General features: G+C 50.7%; 1 protein-coding gene across 1 annotated transcript; it reads left to right on the forward strand.

Moving 5' to 3' along the window:
- Positions 1–4,538: 4,538 nt before the first annotated feature.
- On the forward strand, positions 4,539–20,843 carry TIMM44 (translocase of inner mitochondrial membrane 44). The gene is made up of 13 exons (XM_028534562.2): positions 4,539–4,782; positions 6,410–6,511; positions 8,861–9,031; positions 10,009–10,089; positions 10,838–10,966; positions 12,746–12,885; positions 13,181–13,266; positions 13,908–14,000; positions 14,106–14,230; positions 15,915–15,965; positions 18,994–19,083; positions 19,840–19,950; positions 20,284–20,843. The coding sequence occupies exons 1-13, from the start codon at positions 4,738–4,740 to the stop codon at positions 20,401–20,403; spliced, it is 1,344 nt and encodes a 447-aa protein (XP_028390363.1). The 5' UTR covers positions 4,539–4,737; the 3' UTR covers positions 20,404–20,843.
- Positions 20,844–20,955: the final 112 nt, after the last annotated feature.

Consider the following 20,955-nt stretch of genomic DNA (forward strand, 5'->3'; position numbering starts at 1 on the left):
TACCCTCTTAACAAAATTTTAAGTGTATAATAGTGTTGTCAACTACAGGCACTATGTTACACAACGGAGTTCTAGAACTGATTCATCTTTAATGCCTGAAACTTTATACCTGTTGAATATCACCCGTGGAACCTTTCTGGCAAAATGTGAAACTAATCATGCTGTCCAAATCAGTCAGCTTCACAATGTGGGACATTTTTACAAGACAACAGGATTTCAAAATCATCAGTCATGCAAGATTCCCTCCCCATCCTCCCTCCCAAATTAAGGAGATTTTTCTAGATTAAAGGACACTGAAAGAGACGTGACAACCAAATGTATATAAATGAAATTTGATTGAACTCTATAGATTTTGGTTTACAAAGCTGTAAAGAGAAAATTGGGGAAAGGATAGCATAGTTTTATCTGATTTGATTTGAATGATTTACTCCACGATAATACTGCCTTGGGGTGAGACTGGCATCATGGTCTTGTAGAGGATGACTTTAGGGGATACATGCTTAAATATTGAAGGAGAAGCATCACGATGTCTGCAATTCTTTTTTTTTCTCGGAAACGTGATTATTTTCTTTTAATATATTTCATTCATTATGCTATTACAGTTGTCCCATTCCCCCCTTTTATTCCCCTCCACCCTGCACACCCCCTCCCACCTGCATTATCCCCCTTTAGTTCATGTCCATAGTTTGTACATATAAGTTCTTTGGCTTCTACATTTCCTATACAATTCTTAACCTCTCCCTGTCTATTTTCTACCTACCATCTATGTTACATATTCCCTGTATCTTCCCCCCTATCTCCCTGTCCCCCTCTCCACTGATAATCCATGTAATCTTCATTTCTGTGATTCTGTTCCTGTTCTAGTTGTTTGCTTCTTTTTTTTTTTTTTTTTTTAAGTTTGGTTGTTAATAGCTATGAGTTTGTTGTCATTTTACTGTATAGTTTTTATCTTCTTCAATTTCTTAGATAAGTCCCGTTAACATTTCATATAATAAGGGCTGGGTGATGATGAACTTGACCTTTAACTTGACCTGATCTGAGAAGCACTTTATCTGCCCTTCAGTTCTAGATGATAGCTTTGCTGGATAAAGTAATCTCGGATGTAGATACTTGCCTTTCATGACTTCAAATACTTCTTTCCAGCCCCTTCTTGCCTGCAAGGTTTCTTGTGAGAAATCAGCTGATAGTCTAATGGGAACTCCTTTGTAGGTAACTCTCCTTTCCTCTTGCTGCTTTTAAGGTTCTCTCCTTATCTTTGATTTTGGCTAATGTAATTATGATGTGCCTTGGTGTGTTCTTCCTTGGATCCAACTTCTTTGGAACTCTCTGAGCTTCCTGGACTTCCTGAAAGTCTATTTTCTTTGCCAGATTGGGGAAGTTCTCCATTATCTTTTCAAGTAAGTCTTCAATTTCTTGCTCTTCCTCTTCTCCTTCTGACACCCCTGTGATCTGGATTTGGGAACATTTAAAGAAGTCCTAAGCCTCTCCTCATATTTTTTTAAATTCTAGTTTCTTCATTCTTTCTAGTTGGATGTTTCTTTCTTTCTTCCAGTCCACACTGCTGACTTGAATCCTAGTTTCCTTCCCATCACTGTTGGTTCCTTGTACATTTTCCCTTATTTCACTTTTCATAACCTTCATTTTTTCCTCTAATTTGAGACCATATTCAAACAATTGTAAGCATCCTGAGTGCTAGTGTTTTGAACTGTGCATCTGATAGGTTGGCTATCACTTCATTGCTTAGTTGTATTTTTTCTGGGGCTTGGATCTTTTCTTTCATTGAGGCCATTTTTTTTTTTTTTTTTTGTCTCCGTGCAACTATCAGGTAGTAAGGGGCGGAGCCTTAGGTGTTCACCAGGGTGGAGCAACCTGTGTGGCTGTGCTGTGACGCTGTAGGTGGGGGAGGGGTCCGAGAGGGAACAATGCCGCTTGCTCTGCTCTCTACCAGTTTTCAGTCACTTCCCCCGCTACTCACAATCAAATTGGGTCCTTCTGGTGATGATTCCTAGGTAGGTGGATTTGTGTATATTCTAGGACTCCTGCAAACTCTCCTGTGAGGCTGGGAGTTTCTCCCACTGCTGCACCCCCCACAGGTGTTTTCAGTCAGAGGCTTTTTGAGGCTTTATTTCCCAGTGCTGGAGCCCTGGGTTGCGTGGTCTATCTTGCTCCCCAGTTGCTCTTCCCAGTTTATCCGCACAAGAGTGTGGGACTGCCCACTCTGCCAGCCGCCACCTTGCCTCAAGTCCTCTCCACTGGACTGCCGGTCTCCGCCCCTCCTACCGGTCTGGGTGAGTGCTTGGCCTTTAACTCCTTTGTTGTTGGACTTCCATACAGTTTGATTTTCTGTCGGTTCTGGTTGTTTTTGGTTTTCAAATTTGTTGTTGTCCTTCTTTTGGTTGTGCCAGGAGGCACAGTGTGTTTACCTATGCCTCCATCTTGGCTGGAACTCTGCAATTCTTTTCCAATGGTTTAGCAAAACAAACAAATGTTTTTTGTTCCTCAATTTACAGTGGGGTTATGTCCTGATAAATCCATAATAAATTAAAAATGTCTTAGGTCGAAAATGCACTTAATACACCACACCTACCTAACGTCACAGCTCAGCCCAGCCCACCGTGACCGTGCTCAGGACACTTATATTAGCCTCTGGTTGGGCAAAATCCTATTCCTGCTGCTGGCTAGCATGCGAGAGTATCTGACTGCATATTGCTAGCCCAGGACAAGATCCAAATTCAAAATTTGAAATATGTGTATCCCATTTGTACCATTATAAAGTCAAAAATCATAAGTTGAACCATCAAAATTGGAAGTTGTGTATATTTGTATACATTTATTTGTATATATATAGATGTACAATACAGAATGCTAAAAACAAGTGTGGCTAGGTGAAAGGTATATGAATGTTTATTATACTATTCTTGCAACTTTTTAGCTTCTAAATTTTTCAAAATAAAGATGTGGGAAAAACAAACCACTCTCACTCCGCATATGTTTCTCAAGCTGTTACCATTTTACATACTACTCACAGTAAAGATCCCTGGAATGAGTGTATGCACATTCCATGTGCTGATTAAATGTTTAATAACTGGCCCTCAAAACAAACCAAAAAGCTCTGTCAACTTCTGTGGTGTAAATACTCCCACCATGGCCAATTTCAAACTACTAATATGGCACCATTAGACACAGAATTGGTAAGCAGTGCATGCAGCAGCATAACATTATACAGTGTTTCCAGCCTACAGATGTGATATATGTAAACAACCTCAGCAGTATATATAGTAACATATAGTAAGATAATTAGGAAGTGTTGAGTTTTGAGTATTTATTACCTTTGTTTTAATGTAATTCATTTGATCATAAGTTTATACAATCAATTTTTAAATAATGGCTGTGTTTTGCAACTGGCTTCAAAATTTCTAAAAAATTGACAGTTGTTTCTCACCAGCCAGTACATGCTGGCTCCAGCACATCCCTGTAAAAACAAAAACAAAACAAAACTCAACCACTGAAACCTGGCTTCCACAGCAGTTTTCAACAAAACCCTCTTGCTCACCCCACCAAGGACCTCCATATTGTAAAATATAAGGATGGTGGATACAGCTCTGTCTGGCCTGCCTTGCCTGAGTTCTCTCAGCATTCAGCACTGTTTATCTCACCTACCTTCTCCAAGGCCCTCTAGGTTTTCTTCCTACCTGTTGACAAGTCCTGCCCTGTCTCCTTTAAGGGCTCTTCTTCCTCCACCTTACCTTTGACCCTTTGATAAGCCAGTTTGACACATCCTCCGTGGGTGCCCTTGTCCAGCTCCATGGTCCCAACTACAACTAAGAAGCCCAGACCTTCTCAGCTAGTTTGCTCCTCTTGGAATGAAGACATTTCAAAGCCAGAGTGGAGTTTACACCCCTTGCTCCCACCACGGGAGGAGCTCCGGAGGGACAGCGAACGCAGAGGAGTGTCTGTCTGTTCACTTACTTTCAAGTCCCTTACCACAATTTAATAATGCAAAAGGCTTCAGTAGGGCAAACGCAACATACATTAACTCCTCCAAGTAGTAGCTGGGTGCTGACGGGACACAGGCCCAAACTTCTTTAGTGCAAGGTTTGTCACTTCACACTGAACCGATGGAGGGAGGAATAACCCACACCAGCCTGGTCTCACCTTCCCCTTCTTGTTTGGACCAAAAGCATCAGGAGCTTTCCCAAAGTACTGTATACTAAAGTGGGCTCATTCACTCATGTTCTTGGAGGAGTGATTCATGAGTGAATTACCCGTCTGGCAGTCACTGTCAGCCGACTGAATCCGTTCTTGCGGTGGGTGGGTCGTTTGGTCTACCAGCTCTACCCGCTGCGGGAACCCTGCCTGCCTGCTCTGTGGGGAAATCACTGCTCTTACAAAATTTGAGCCCTCAGGCTCCGCCCCTTAGTAGTCTTATCCAATCATAGGTCTCTGCCTCACAGGAGTTCCCGCCCTTCGGATCACATCCAGTTACAGGACTAGCTCTCTCCAAATCCTTTGGCGCCTAGCTCTCCAGGAATTCTTCGCCTCCATTAAGCGTAGCCCTATTGGAGACCTCTCTCCAGGCCCGCCTTCATTGGGAGTTCTACCCAATCTGAGAGCTTTTCTCCTCTCAATCCTGCCCCCAGGGCCTCCAGCTTTTCTCAGGCCTCTAGCGTTCCTGGCAGACGCAATGGATGACGCCATCAAGCCGCGCAGGAGGAAGGTCACAAGGGATCCTCCAATATGGCGGCGGCGGCGCTAAGGAGAGGCTGGTGCTGCTGCCCGAGGGTGAGCGGATCCGTGGGGGCGGAGGTGGGGAAGGAGGCTCGCCTTAGGGAGCTCTTGGCCCACAACCTCTAGGCTCTGTTTCTTCTCAGGCCTTTGGCCCCGTCGGCCCTTCCCTGGTCTCGGCGACCCGGGACAGGGGGCTCAGAGTGAGGCCTGAACGTGGGCTCCGAGCGTGACGGGATGGGGTGGTGTTGCGCGCGGCTGGGCTGGAGCGGATCGCTACCCCTCGCCTCCTGGTCAGATCTCAAGGGGTTGATGCCTCGTGGAGAAAAAGTAGCAAGGAGAAGACAAAATCCGTGACAGTTATGGCTCACGTTTATATGCCAGGTCTTCTACCGAGAGCATTTCCTGTATTGCCTCTCCTATCCGCCCGTGGGAGGTAACTCTTGCCTTAGTTAAGAACTGTCTCAGATTTGCGATGGGGGTTAGGCGTGTAAAATTCACTTAAAAATAGTACTTTATGTTGTTGCTTATCAGCCAGGTCAATCAATCAACCCACAGTCTTGGAGCTAGTGGGGTGGCAGACCCCCATCCAAAGCCGAGGTCTTGGTGACTCCAGAGGAAGTCTGGAGGAAGGAAAATAATTCATTGGCATTTGAGTGCTGAGAAAGAAGTTGTCTTTGACCCTGGGCTGATTTTTTTCTTGACTGTTGCCTTTAGTCAGCGTTTAGAGATTGAATTTGCATGTGTTTGAAGGAACCATCTTCAGGTTTAGTCTGTTAGGGGATTTTTGTCCCAAGTTAGAGAGCCATCATCTTCTGTTTCAGACTGCCGAAGTCAGTGGCTCTAGGATCCATGAGTGTAGGCACATAGAGAAGTCATACAAGTTATTTAAACTCCCAAGCATTGACTCTAGAACAGATATAGAAGATTGTGGCATCTGTTTAAGTTTGGGCTGTTGCCTAGGGTGTGAAACAGGGAGAGGAAAGGCCCAGGGAGTGTGAAATTGGAAGGCTGGTTCTATCAGGTCATTGACCATCCACGTGCCTGGCTCCATGCTGGGTGCTAACATGCAGCATTGAACAGGGCCAGCACAGGCCCTCTCTCATGGAGCTTAATTATTTGGTAAGAGAAGAAATGCCGTACACATGAAGTTAGCAGCATCTTTGCCCAAGTTGCCCTGCTTGCAGCCTGATCCTGGATGAGGACATGGTAGATTTATTCCAGGGTTGTGCCTGGTACAATGAGTTACCAGTGTTTGCCTCTCATTGCTCAGGTCTCTGATCTTACAAGGCCAGCAGAACTGGGGTGGGCTTGTGAAAAAAGACTGCTTGCCACCAGTATTGAGGCTCAGCCTGCCTCAATAGTTTTCAGACTAAGGAATTAAATTGGGGATTTATCCTTGTTCCACCATAGGTTGCATTTCCTGGGACCCATCTGTTGCCTTCTGTTCAGGGGCAGGAGGGAAGATATGGGCCCTGGAGGTGGGGATCCATTGTTTTCTCTTTCCACCAGATTCCACTGGCTTCTCAGAATTTGGGGAAATTGTAGAGTATTCAGCAAGCTGTAGGCATATGGTAAAAATTGGCAAATGAGTATCAGGTGACTCCTGTTTTTTAGTGTGGTCTACTTACTGCCTAGTCACCCTCTTATTTGAATGGATCTTTCTCATTTCTCCCCCAATTAGAGATGCCTTGTCAGTGGAGTCCAGTTTCTATCCAGCCACAACCTTGTGCCACTACCCCGTGGTACCTATCAGATACACCGACCAGATGGAAAGCTGCCCCTGGTGAGTAATTCAGGACATGAGCAAACAGACAGAAGGGGGAAGCCTGAAAAATTAGAACCAGCTGACAGGAGAGGGCTCCAGGATGTTGCCCATGCTGCAAATAGCATCTGATTGGCAGGCATTTCGTGTCCAAGGCCTTTGCAGTTACAGAGCCTGGTGTGCCTGGTCCTCTCTGTATCCCCAGAAGTACTGGGCATGGTTCAGGGTAGGAACCTTACCTCATAGAGTAGCACGTTGTAAGGCATCCCCTGTGTCTTCCACCAGTGGTTCCTTCACGGAACAAGGCTGTTCCCTTTTCTAGGTGATTGCCCTGTAAGTGCTTAAGCAGAGTGACCCAACGTAGCCTGGGGCTCAGCTTCCCAGGCTGCCTCTTCCCAGCCTTTATGTTGTTTCAGACAGGTAGCATTTTCTAGAGCTTTTGCCCTCTCCATTATCTCTCTTTAACCACGCTTCTGTGGGGGCCCACGTTCCCTTTCCAGCCTCATCTCAGCTTTATCTGTGCAGGCAGCTAGGACTTGGGCCTGCCTGTCTCATTCAGGCTTCATCTTCCAGATCCTCTCCTGGGGCTGACCCAGGCATGGGATAGGCTCTGTGGCCCATCCCCTTAATTATCCAGTATCCAGTACCACTCACCCACCTATAGTTTGTAGCACCTGAATGAGTGGCAGGCCTGCTTCAAGGTGGCATGATTTCTAATAGTCTTAGAGCTTGGAGTCCCCTGGAGAGAAAGTCTGGCCAGGGTGCATCTAGAAAAGAGGGCAGCTTGGTAGCAGCAGGCCTGGATGCCCCTCTTGTGGAGTAGACCCTGGGCCTGTTGAAACTTTCCTTGGGGCTTGATGGGTGGGGAGGCAGCAGCTCTTATAACTGGTAAAGTGGGCCCGCAATCATGGCAGCATGCCCAGCACAGTGTGGGGAGTGATGGGAACAGCCGAATGCACACAGCCACTTCACTGTGACTTGACTCTCTCATGGTCACTCTTGACGCACTGTCTTGCTCTTAGTTACATAGGTGCCAAAGCAGGGATCTAAAACAGGCCCTGGCTGACCCCAAAGGCTGTGTCTGGTTTTCTTTTGGTTTGTTTTGTTTTTGTTTTTGTTTTAATTGATCTTAGAGAAAGAAAGGGGAGCAAGAGAGATAAAGAGAAAGAAATACTGATTCGTTGTTCAACTTATTTATGATGTGTGCTAACTGGTGAATGAAACCTGCAACCTCTGCAGCCTTGGCATATTGGGGCGATGCTCTAACTAACTGAGCTACCTGGCTGAAGCCCATGTCTTGAGCAGTGTATGGCACTGGTACTTGTGCCTGGGGCAGGGTCTCTTCTGGCCTCCCTGGCCTCTGGTCTCTGGCCCCTGGGTGTGTTGGGATTTCTGGTGGAGGGGAACTCTGAGCTTGAGCTCTTGGTGATTGTGATCCTGTGAACTGAGACAGGGACGTTTGGACCAGTCCCCAGGCCCCTGAGTGACATGTAAGTCCCAACTGGGGACTTGGTAATGGCTCCCAAAGAAGAAGTTACCTGGCCCCAAAAGCCTGGGGAGCAGGACCCTGTGCCAGCTTCTTTGGGATGAGGGGCCACAGAATCCTTTCAACTCCAGTCCTGGGGCAAGGGCCCCTTTTGTGTTGACTTTGGCCTTGGATGAGCATGTTGGAACCCTCATGATGATTCCAGGCTGATTCCAAGAACACCTGGTTCTTGTTGAATGTTTCCTCTGTTGGAAAAGGAGCCTGGCATTTTGTTATGTTTTTAATAGACTTCTTTTTCAAGTTTTAGATTTACAGAAAAATTGAGCAGAAAGTACAGAGTTGCCATATACCTCCTCTCCCTATCAGTACACAGTTTCTCTATTATTCATGTCTTGCATTAGAGTAGGATGTTCGTTGAAACTGATGAGCCAGTATGGATGCATTATTATTAACTAAAGTCCATAGAGCACACATTAGGCTCACTCTCTGTGTTGTACATTCTGTGAGTTTTACAAATATAATTATGTGTATCCACCAGTATAATATTATACAGAATAGTTCCATTGCCCCAGTAGTCCTGTGGGTCTGCCTCTTTTTCCCAGATCCCAACCTCTGGCAACCACTGATCATTTTACTGCCTCCATAGTTTGGCCTTTTTCAGTCTGAAATCAGACTGGCCCCTTTCACTTAGTGACGTGTTTTTAAGGTTCCTCCATGTCTTACCATGGGTTGGTAGCTCATTTCTTTTTATTGCTGAATATTATATACATTGTTGTCTGGATGCCTCACAGTTTACCACCCGTTGCCTTTTCAATTTGTTTTCATGGTTAAACCTGTGGAAACGAGAAAATTAAAAATTCTTTATTGCTTTTACATCTTTTCAGTCCAAATCCTATTCTTCTGGAAACAGAAAAGGATTTCTCTCAGGCTTGTTAGATAATATCAAGCAAGAATTAGCCAAAAACAAAGAAATGAAAGAAAGCATAAAAAAGTTCCGAGACGAGGCCCGGAAGTTGGAAGAGTCGGATGCGCTCCAGGAAGCCAGAAGGAAATATGTGAGTCCCTTTGCTTCGAGTCTCCCTTGCCTGGGACACTTGCCTTCAGAGCTGGGGTCTTGCTGGTCCCAGACAGTATGGAGCTCAGTGCTGGTGCGAAGGAGGTCAGTGGCTTGTGAGGAGGTGAGGTCACTCACGGGAGATAGCTGCCTGGGCCCAGCTCTCCAGTTCGGCTGTGTGACAGGGCGGCACCCTCTGTGCCCCATCTGTGCTGGCCTCTGGGAACCTATGAGAAACATAGGGCCTCAGAGCCCACTCTGCCTGCAGAGTCAGAATCTGAGTCTCCACTGGCCCCTGTGACCCCTTGAGTACTGGGTTCAAGGTGAGCTGCTCCTGAAAGCCTCCTAGTCGTGGTCCCCTGGGCCAAATGGGTACTAGTGTAGTTACTAACTGCCACCGCCACCTCTTATCAAGTAGCTGCCAAGTACCCACCACTGTGCATGGGGGCACACGCACTGGCCAGGTCCTTTGGTGTTCTCTTGGCTCCCCTCCCGGGCTGAGTGCATGTCCTGTTCCCTCTGAGTGTCCCCAAGCCTCTCACATGGCTGTAACCACCTGTGAGGGGATTCCACCCAATGGAACATCACCCTTCATTTTCATTAAGGAGGGGTTGGGCTGGGGGTCCTTTGGGGATAGAGCATGCTGAGGTTGGGTGAAGTGGCTAGGGTGTGGGAGACGTCACAGCAGCTGGTGACCAGGTGGAGGGCAGGGTGAAGAGCTGGTAGGCAAGACCACCCCCTGCCGACCAGAGAGATGCTGGGCCAGGGTGCCTTTGCTCAGGAGTTTTGGACGTCCTTAGCTGCGGAGACCCACAGGCCAGGCAGTGGGGCAACAAGGGGCTCTTGGGATGGGGAAGAGGGAAGCAGCATGGGAGTAGTTTGAGGAGGAAGGAGCTGCTGAGAAAATGCTTCTTGGGCCCTTTGGCTGTCCGGTAACTACTGTGTGGTAACAAAAGGAACCAACATCCTTTACTATAGAAAACCATTGAATCCGAAACTGTGCGGACGAGTGAAGCAATCAAGAAGAAGTTGGGAGCAATCACCGGCACTGTGAAGGAGGTAATGGCCTCTGGGTCCCCTCAGTTTTCTGGCAACAGCTCCCGGGGCCCATCTGTGCCTCACCTCTGAGGAGGACATTGGTGCTGGCAGCCCTGGATGAGCAGGCATGAGCTTGGGGCAGGGTGGCTAACAAGGGAAGAACCAGCCTGGCTTGGAAGCTTCCAGAGTTCAAATACTCAATCCCTGAAAAAGGAGGGGAAGTCAGACTTGCCCACCTGCAGGGCAGTTTACTCCTTAAGTTCGAAGTGGGCGGCCACCAGCCAGGACACTGGGATAAAATGAAGGTTTTTGCCACTTACCTAAAAATAGAAGGGGTGAGAATGGCTCCCCCTGAGGAGAGGGTGGATATGGAAGTGAGACCCCCTGGATGGTGTGAGAGCTTTTCTTCTTGTTGCTTCTGTTGTTCTTATGGGCAGGAGAAGAGGGGCAGGTCTTCGCAGAGTCTGGGCACACCTCACCTTTCTTACACCTGCTCCTGGGCTACTGCCCCTGTGGCATCCTGTGAAGACTCCAAGCTCCTTCCCATTGTGGGCAAGGACAGTTGACCAGGGTCCAGCACCCCAGAAATTGTAGGCAGTGTTCTCGAACATGCGTGCCTGAGCCTTGGGGCCTCAGGAGCCAGATGAGTTCAGAGTGCTGGTTCCCACCCACCCTTTGGAAGCCAAGGACTGGCCTTAGTTCCGGGGAAGCTCCTGTGGGTCCCTGAGAGAGCCTGTGCTGACACCCTCACCCTTTTCTGTCTCAGTAGAGTCTGGATGAAGTCAGTAAAAGTGACCTTGGCCGGAAAATCAAGGAGGGTATGGAGGAGGCAGCCAAGACCGCCAAGCAGTCAGCCGAGTCCGTGTCCAAGGGTGGGGCCTTCAGAGCCCTCTCCCAGGTGAGTTAGATGCTGGGGCCTGTGGCTGAGGACACTCTGGGCTCTGGCTCTCTCTGAAGCTCAGAGCAGAGTTCCCCCCTTGGAGCTCAATCCCAGAGAGCACTGGCTGCACTGAGGGGGTGCAGTGGGGCTGTGAGGAGCATCCACCCAAGGGGCCAGGGCCTGCTCCCTCCTGGTTGGGTGGCCTTGGGCAAGTCACAGCCCCTAGGGGGCTACAGGTTAATATGCTAAGAGCCTTTTGCCCACTCTCAGCTGCCAACACCCTGAGCTTAGGCTCATAGCCCAGAGGTCCATCGTGCCGAGGGTGACCCAAGGTCCTGAACTCATCCCAGTAACACTTGTTGGACCTTAGCACACGGCAGGCCCTCTACTGTCCGTGGGAGCCACAGGAATAAAAATCCAAGTTCCTGCTCTCAAAGGGTTTTAGGACAGGAAAGGGGACAGGGAGTTCCTGAGTGACATGTGACAGGAGCACACAAGGGAAGGGGCTGCAGGCAGAGGGAGCAGGTCCTGCAAGCACCACCAGCCTGGGGTACGCCCCCCCAGCCTGGCACAGCTGGGATGACCGCAGGGGTCAGAGGGAGGCTGAGGCGCAAAGTAGGGACCGTTGGCATGGCCCTACAGGCTGCTCAGCGGACCTCTGGTTTCCTCCCGAAAGTGAAAAGGAGCTGAAGAAAGGATACAGGCAGAGCTTGGAGATACTGCAGGCTCAGCTCCAGACCATTGCACTAAAGTGAGAACCACAGTAAAGCCAGCCACTGAATTGTTGTGGTTTCCCAGGCCATATAAAAGTTATGTTGCACTGTGCTGTAGTCTGTAAGCATGCAATAGTATTGTGTCTAAAACACAGTGTACATACCATAATTTAAAATGCTTGAGCCTTGGAGGTTGCAGTTCAGTGGGTTAAGCACTGGCCTGTGAACCTAAAGGTTGCTGGTTCAATTCCTAGTCAGGGCAGTTGCCTGGGTTGCAGGCCAGGTCCCCAGCCTTAGCCGAGGGCTTGTGAGAAGCAACCATCTGTATATCTCTCCTTGTCTTTTTCTCCCTTCCCTTCTTTCTAAAAGTAAATAAATCTAAACAAACCAAAAATAGTTTTCTGCTAACAAAAAATGCTGACCATCCTCAGCCCTCAGCAAGTTGTAATATTTTTGCTGGCAGAGGGTCTCACCTTCAAGTTGTAAAAAAAAGCAGTGTCTGTGACTGCAGTAAAATTAGGAGTGCCTGTACTGGGTGCAGGAGAGTCACAGCCGTCTGTCTGGGCTCTGGCAGTGGCACAGAGGAGGCCTGAGAGTGTCTTGGGAGGCCCTAATGTGGCTGCCCTTGGTGGGGGGCGGGGGGGGATGCAGGGATGGGTTCCAGAGATTTAAGAAGGGTGGCCCACATACTCAGTCCACTCTAATGGGAGCGTGAGGCATTGGTAGAACTTAGAATACCTTGGGTTTCCAGGGAGAGCAAGGTGTTGGTCTTGAATCTTAGGGTCACTTGGGGGCTGGGGAGGTATGTCTGCTGCTCCTGGATTGGGGCAGGGTATGGAAGTCAGGCAGGACTGGGACCTCCCTAGAGGGCCAGGCCTGCTGTTGCCCTGCACCAGGCCAGGTGAGTGCTCTGGGACAGGTGACCAAAAGATCTGGGGAAGGCAAGGCCTCAGAGTACCATCAGGCCCAAGGTTGGGGTTCACAGCAGGCACCCCCCAACTCCAGGCACAGTTGCATCAGCTGATACTGTCTGGGGGTATCATGAAGGTCCCTAGTACCCACCCTTAGCTTTATTCTCCTCCAGGGGGTGGAGTCAGTGAAAAAGGAGATTGACGAAAGTGTGCTGGGCCAGACTGGACCCTACCGCAGGCCTGAACGGCTCAGGAAAAGGAAGGAGTTTGCTGGAGAGAAGTTCAAGGAAGAGAAAGTGTTTGAGCCCAATGAGTAGGTACCAGGCCGAGTGGGGATCTCTTCACTGCCTCCCTTTCAGGCTGCCAAAAGTCCCACCCAAGTCAGTTATCGAGTTTGTTTCCTGCTTCAGGTTCCCTGGCTCTCCTGAGACAATTTGGGGGAGAATAGGTGGCGGGAAGGGCAATAGAGAAGGCAGGAAGCTGAGAGACAAGGGCAGGGTCACCTCGGCCCCTGAGCTTGGGCCATCCTGCTGTCCCCTCCCTGTAGCAGTGGGCCTAGACCCAGTGGCTCCCCAGCTGCTGCTCACTGGCCACCCCATCTTCCCCAGGGAGGCCCTGGGGGTCGTGTTGCACAAGGACTCTAAGTGGTATCAGCAGTGGAAGGACTTCAGGGACAACAACGTGGTGTTCAACCGTGAGTGTTAACATTACCGACACTTGGCTCGCAGCAAGGCCGTGACAGGGGACACTTAGTGAGCACTCCTAGGGCTCTGGGCACAAGCCAGACCCCCATTTTACAGAGGAGGAGACTGGAGTCAGAGAGGACCACTCATTTCTGCATGGTTACCCAGTAAGTGGCCAGTGGGTGGGCACATTGCTCTCAGGGCTGGTGGCCACAGCAGGGTGGCCAGGTGCAGTGGCTATGCATTCCAAGAGATGCTCTCTCATCAGGGAGGACGGGAGGACAGGAATTGGTGCTTGTAGAGCTAGAGCCTGCTCAGGCCCTGGAGTTCTCTGCTCTCGCTGGGGCGGGGACCCTCCCAAATGCTGACAGAGGGTAGGTCTGCACCACCTAGAGGCCTGAGTTTCCTAGTTTGCACATTCCCTGAGGCTCATAGTTGAGCAGCCTCTGCAGCCCCTGAGGCCACTTGGCCTCTGACTCCGTGCCTAGCTGAGGAAGCCGGCTCAGAGAGGTCCTTTCACTTACCCAGCCTCTGTCTGGAGCAGTCATGCTGGGGCCACAAGGAGTCACAAGGGGCCACAAGGACTTACAGAAGTCAGGGGTGAGGGGCATGTTTCCGGAAGAGAGCCCTGACTCCTGCTTCTCTCCTGCAGGGTTCTTCGAGATGAAGATGAAATATGATGAGAGTGACAACACATTCATCCGAGCCTCCCGAGCACTGACAGACAAGGTCACAGACTTGCTGGGTGAGTGGGTAGCTCCAGGACCATCTTACCCCACACCTGCACCCCTGGGCTGGCAACAGGGTGGAGTTTCGCCCCCTTGCCCACTCCTGCCTCGGCTGCCCCCAGGAGGCCTATTCTCGAAGACAGAGATGTCAGAGGTGCTCACGGAGATCCTGCGTGTGGACCCTGCCTTTGACAAGGAGCGGTTCCTGCAGCAGTGTGAGAGTGACATCATCCCCAATGTCCTGGAGGTGGGTGCCAGACCCCAAAGACCACTCCCTGGGGCCCTCACTGCCCTGCCTCTGGGGCATCACCAACTTTGAGACCAGACTGGAAGTTCCTCCAGGGATGTTTGGCCAAGGGGGGTGTTTTCTCGGCAGAGGTAAAGCTTCAATCTTCAGAGCCTGAGCACCCCAAGTCCCGGGCCCTGTCCATCAAGTACCTCTGAGAATGCACCTGTTGCCTGTGACCCCTCTGATCCCAGTGGTGCTGGCTCTGACCCATGCTGTCGGTCCACCTCTGGGACTGAGTCTCTCTTCTCTCCTCTTGTTTCCCCCATGTTCTCTGCTTAGAGCTGTTCCCTTGTGGCTACCAGTGCTCAGGCGTTCGTCTTCCAGGTGCCAGAGCCTTTCAGGAGTCAGGAAGAGGCTGGCTGCTGGCCCTTGGGGAGAGCTGTGAGGAGGGCCTTGAGGGTGCACAGAACTCAGGCCAGACGCTCAGGCAGGGGGGCAGGACCTGGGCCACTATCACATAGGGGCTCTCTGCCCTCTTCCCTCACAAGCCTCTCTGGGAGCCCTGAATCCTGTTTTCTGGGCCCCTGACCCTTCCATTTGGCTCAGAAAGGAGGAGAAGGCCACTTGCTCAAGGTCCCACTTTCTTTTTCTGTTTGTTTTTTTTGTTTAACGATGACAGGATATAGTACACTTACAGATTTGTTGTTGGGTTTGTTGTTTTTTGTGTTTTTTTTTAGATTTTATTTATTTATTTTTTGAGAGGGAAGGGAGGGAAAAAGAGAGAGAGAGAGAGAAACATCAATGTGTGCTTGCTGGGGGCCATGGCCTGCAACTCAAGCATGTGCCCTGACTGGGAATCGAACCTGTGACACTTTGGTTCGCAGCCTGCACTCAATCCACTGAGCTACGCCAGCCAGGAAGGTCCCTCTTTCCATGAAGCCCCTGCCCAAAGCTGCCTTTTCTCTGCCCAACCACAGCCCCAGAGACATGGCCAAAGCCTCGGCAACCTCTAGCTCAGGCAGCCCAGGCCTTCAGGAGGCCCCTAGTAGGACAAAAGAAAAGCTCTTGACCCCAGGTGGATGCCGGCCCCTCTGCTGGCCCCCTTCCTCCTGCCAGCCTCCATGTGGTCCCCTCTCCATCCTGATTGCCTGGGTCCCTCATGCCACTTTGAGCAAGGCTGGGCAGAGGTGGGAGTGGGGCAGTTCCTGGGAGCAGCAGCCTAGGCTTTGGCAGTGCCCTCTGGGGTGAGGGAAGCCTAGCACTGGGCCTGTCTGTAGTTTCCCACAGGTACCTGGCCCTCATCCCCTCTCTGGGCTCCTCCCAGATGTTCCCCAGACCCAGCCCTGACTCCAGGTTCCTGTGGAAGCATCCCCACTCCTGTTCTGCTCCCTGGCCATCCAAAGCTTCATCTCCAGGGAGGCAGAAAGCTGCTTGTCACCTCCTTGGCTCAGTGTCCCTGCCAGGGTGACAGCCTGGTATGCTGCCACCTTCCTCTCCTACCAGGCCCTTGGGCACCCACCCTAGGCCACCCAGTAGTCACACCACAGGGGCTTTTCTCCCAGGGCCCCCCTATTACAGCCTGACTCAAGCCACACACACGCCCCCTTCCTTCCTCAACCAGAACCCTCTGGCAGAGGGGACAGGAAGGGATGTCTACAGAGGAAAGGATCACGTTTACGTTTTTTCGTATTTCCCTTTTTAGGCCATGATTTCTGGAGAGCTTGACATTCTCAGAGACTGGTGCTATGAAGCTGTGAGTACTTTCTTTTTTTTCTATTTAGGCCTAAAGAGAAATCACAGTTTGGAGATCTGATTGGATAACTGGCCTGGAAAGGCCATGACAGGGCCTGGTGTCCTGATCAAATGGGAGTTCTTACGTCTGACTTGGTCTCGGGCACAGCCGCTTCTGCCGCTTCTGCCGCTTCTGCCCCTTCTCCCCATTCATGCAGTAGACTGGGTGCCATGTACCCATAGGACTCTCTGGGGTCCAGGTGGCTGGTCCTTCCAGGCTAAACCCTTAGTTAGGGATGGTCCTTCTAGCTTGCTCTTTCCTCCCTCACTTGCCCTAAAGGATGGCTTGGGGCTGAGCTGGGCCTCCTGCTTTGTCATGCAGGACCCTTTCTCTGCCCTGATGCTGGTTAAGGAGGCTCATAGAGCAGAAGAGTGATCCTGGGGAAAGCATCTGGGTGAGATGAGGTTTCAGTGTGGCCTGTTCTGTTTCAGGTGGCCTTAAGTGACATAAAGCAAGGCCCCATGGCCAGGTGGGCTGGGGGCCCAGGGGTCAGATGGAAAGGGACAATGATTAATTCTCGAGTGCATTAGATGTTCCCCCAGAGCCCATGGGTGCTGGGGAGAGAGCAGTTGGAGGCCCCAGTGGCCTGCATAATCTCCCTTTTATGAGCCATAGTTGTATGTTTTCCATCTTGTGGGTACAGCATGAACACAGAAGTGACGTTTCAGGATGCACACAGCACTAGGTGGATTCATTAGCTAGTCTTCCTTTGATATACCAGAACACAGCAAAACAGACTGAAACCAGAAAAGACACTGGCGTTTGTGCTGCCTGTCGCATGCCAAACCCAATAAACAGAAACAGGAATCTGATCTTTATGGGCACTTTATTCGGATGGCCGGTGATCTGAGATCGTGGGTTTGCACCCTAACAGATCATCTTATATTTTTTTTCCAAGCCAACATTTTTATAACGGAATAAACAAAGTGCAGTGAGGGGTTTGAAATTCAGGGAGAATTAGATGAAAGAGACGGCAGCATTCTTGTCCTGGGCAGTTAGCTGTTCCCAGGGGAGGGTGGTCTACTGCTCTCCCTGGAACACAATGGCCTTGATGCCTCGCTTGTCCCCAGGCAGTAAGTAATCTTTGGTGGTGCCCCAGGAGGTCAGCTGTCTCTCCCAGAAGCCAGGATGGGCCTTATCTGTAGTTTTTGGAACAAAAACTTTAACCATACGCATTACCAGCTAGGCTTATTAACTACCTTAAACTAAAATTTTTCAACTCTTGAGTCCCCTATCAAGATGTTGATGAATTTCCTGCCCAGGGAGGAGCCATGGGTCCTGATGAGGCCCCAGTGCTCCCCAGGGTCAGGGCTTGGGGGCCCAGGGCTCCAGGCAATGCTAGACTGCGAGGGGGTCAGGTGTCCCCAGGAGCGCACTGGTAGCCTCATTCCCTCAGGGTTCCTGTCTCCTCTGGCCACTTCCGCTCACCCCACTTGCTCCTTGACCTATGTCTTCATGGGGCGTTTTCTTCCATCTTCTTTGTATTAAGAAGCCCAGAGTCTTTTTTGACTGATTTGATTCTGTACCAGCTACAGCCAACTTGGAAAAAGCAGAGACATTGTCAGATTTTCTTTCAATATTCCCCAACCCAGCGACTAATTCAGCAGTCATTTATGAGCGGTTTTTGGTTTTTTGTTTTTAGCCTCAGGGCCCTTAGGGGATGGCAGACTCTTTCTAGAGAGCTGCAGAGAGCTGCCTGCCTGCTGGTGCCTTTAGAAATGCAGATGAAGCTGTAGTTGCTCACAAAGGTGTGGGGGGGTTTTTTGTTTGTTTGTTTGTTTGTTTTTAAGAATTCATTTACTTTTAGAGAGAGAGGGTAAGGGAGGGAGAGAGGGAGAGAAACATCAATTGATGTGAGGTCTCTTGCACACCCCTAACCAGGGATCTGGCCTGCAACCCACGCGTGTGCCCTGGCTGTGAATCGAACCAGTGATCCTTGGGTTTGAAGGCTGGCGCTCATCCACTGAGCCACACCAGCCAGGACCACAGAGAGAAGCGTTATCTTTAATGCCCTGGCTTGAGCTCCAGCCTGAGAACCAAAAGGTCGCCCATTTGATTCCCAGTCAGGGCACATGCCTGGATTGTGGGCCAGGTCCCTGGTTAGGGGTGTGTGAGAGACCTCACATCAATTGATGTTTCTCTCCCTCTCTTTCTCCCTTCCTTACTCTCTCTCTACAATGAATATATAAAATCTCAAAAAGTAAAATGTCGTCTTTAAGAAACTTCACAAGAAGTAGGGTGGGCACCATTTTTTTATCTTGGCAAATCAGTTATTTCGATAAAAGCAGATGCTATTGGAATGACTTCCTTCCTGTTTGTCTGTTGCGATAATGAAGTTGCACACGTTCCAGAGGCAGCTTTCTTTGTCCTGGGAACAAGCACGAGGGGATTAAGAGTATAATTTGGAGTACCACTGTCCCTGTAGGAAGAACAGGTTGCCTGTGGCAGTCAGCTGCCTAGGAGGGACTAATCAGTGAGAAGAAGACAGTTAGTTTCAGAGCCACACATGGGTTGGGGCAAATCTTAGAAAAAGTGTTTGATTCCAGGCCAAGACTTGGAGGGAGGTAAACATGGGGACATTTAAGATCAGCCAGCAAGGCCTCAAGTCTACCCTGTGAGTGCATTTCAGGTGGCTTTCCAGGGGAGCTGCCTGCTTTGCCGATGAATGCCACTCTTGTTTGGCAGTCCTGACATGGTACCATCTTTGTAATGAGAGGGAAGTGGGCCAGCAAATGGGCAAGCAAATGGGCAGCACTGGCCTCTGTGCTTAGAACCATGCTCCTGGCATTTGCTGCTCCTGGCATAGCATACCATGCATCAGGGCCACTTCTGGAAGGTGCAAGAGCTGAAATCAGGAAATTCTGCCAGTGAGCTGCCTGCAGGAAGAGTGTCCCAGGATGCTGGCACCAGCCCTCACCTGTGGCATGGTGTCGTGATGTGGCCTGGGCTTGGGTGGTCCTCAGATGGGCATGTTGGCCTCTTGTTGCAGACCTACAGCCAGCTAGCCCACCCGATCCAGCAGGCCAAGGCACTAGGCCTCCAGTTCCACTCCCGTATCTTGGACATTGACAATGTCGACGTAAGTGCTTCTTCCCGAGTGGGCTGGAAGGACCCTGGGGTTGGGAATGTGAATTGATGAGGAGTGAGCTCCCCATCCCTGGAGGACTTCCAGCACAGGTGGGCATTTTGATTAAATGACCTCAAAGGTCCATTGCAGTGAAAGGTTTCCATAGTCCTATGGTTGGAATATTCTTAGGCTAGTGGTGGGCCTAGGGGATGTTGCACCCAGACCTCAGGGTCCCCGAGGGTCCCCCAAGGTGTTGATGTGCCTGCACCTTCGCTGGGGAGTATGGGGTTTTGTCAGGACTGCTGAGGCTGTTGCTCTGCCACTCGTTCTGCTTTCCTCTGTTTGGGGCTGAAGGCATGCCAGTGCCACCTTCCTTTTCCCACCTGTGTGCCGGGTGCCCGACTCTGAAGTCCTGAAGCCCCACATGGCCCCCAGTCTAGGAACCAAGGCTGCCAGGGTGTTGGGAGCCCATACGGGTTCTTAGCAGTTCAGAATGCTTCTCCTCGTAGTGGAGGGCTTGGACTGGTGCATGGGGAGAGTCTCCTGGGAAATCCCTGCATGGAAACAGGCCAGCAGGAGGTGACACCTGTGGGGGACTGATTGGGGTAGATCCTCAGGGTCCCTCTAGGGGGATGAGTCAAGATGTTGAGGTGCTGGGGCTCCCTCCTCGTAGCACCCCAGGAAGCAGGGTGGAGGATTGGGTCTCCACATCAGGGGGAGCAGCAGGGGACTGTTACATGCCACCCGCCTTGTCGGCTCCCCCCACAGTTGGCCATGGGCAAGATGATGGAGCAGGGGCCTGTGCTGATCGTCACTTTCCACGCCCAGCTGGTTATGGTGATCAAAAACCCCAAAGGCGAAGTGGTCGAGGGCGACCCGGTGAGTGAGGGAAGGGACGATGTAGGCAGGTGGCCAGCCTAGGACCAGCTGGATAGCAGTGGCCAGCCACCTTGCACAGGTGGCAGTTCAGAGCCAGCAGGTTCTGTGACTGGGAGGGAATAGCAGGGTGGTGCCTTGAGAAGCCCCAGGGTCTGTATCGGGCCTGGTAGAGGTCAGAAGGTGACTGACCTGTCCAGTTTCACCAAAGCCTAACTTGGAGCCTCTGCTCTGGACTCCAGGCCCAGGTTGACACCCAAATACTCCTCTGCCTGGCAGCCTCATCCCGCTGTGCCTCTCTCTGTCCTGCGCCCATCCCCATCCCCACTCTTGCAGGACAAGGTGCTACGCATGCTGTATGTGTGGGCACTGTGCCGGGACCAGGATGAGCTCAACCCCTACGCAGCCTGGCGGCTTCTGGACATCTCTGCTTCCAGCACAGAGCAGGTCCTTTGAGCTCAGCGGCCACAACGGGGACACCAAGCTGTATCATGCAGGGCAGCTGCACAGCGTGGGACCGATGTGCACCTATGGCAAAAGACCTGTGGGGACAAGACTGTGGACTCTGGTCCATTCTGCCATAGTGGCTGCAAAACCAGCTGGGCAGGGAAGGACCAGGGACTGTGGAGGGCTGCTTCTCACAGTGCCAGCCTGTGTACTACCCTGTGCTGCACAGGGGCTGCTAGTAGGCAAGTCACCAAGGCACACAGGCCAGACAGTGCCAAGAGGACCTGGCCCAGAAATGGCTCTGGGGATGAGGTGGTGGGGCCCACTGGCCACATCAGCCAGGCTGCTTTAGCTCTATTTAAAAAAAAACATTAACAGTGTTCTTACTACCCTGTGTGTATGCCTGAGATTTGGAAGTAGTAATAAAACACCAAAGGGCAAGAGAGCAACTTGGATGATCTGAGGTGTCTGTCACTGGGGTGGCTGTGCATGCCAGGTCAGTAAAGGAACTGGGGACCTAGTGGGGCGCCTTGTCTGGTTGGGACCTTGTTACCCCTCGGG

Source organism: Phyllostomus discolor, chromosome 8 (assembly GCF_004126475.2).
Source record: "Phyllostomus discolor isolate MPI-MPIP mPhyDis1 chromosome 8, mPhyDis1.pri.v3, whole genome shotgun sequence".
NCBI classification, from domain to species: domain Eukaryota; kingdom Metazoa; phylum Chordata; class Mammalia; order Chiroptera; family Phyllostomidae; genus Phyllostomus; species Phyllostomus discolor.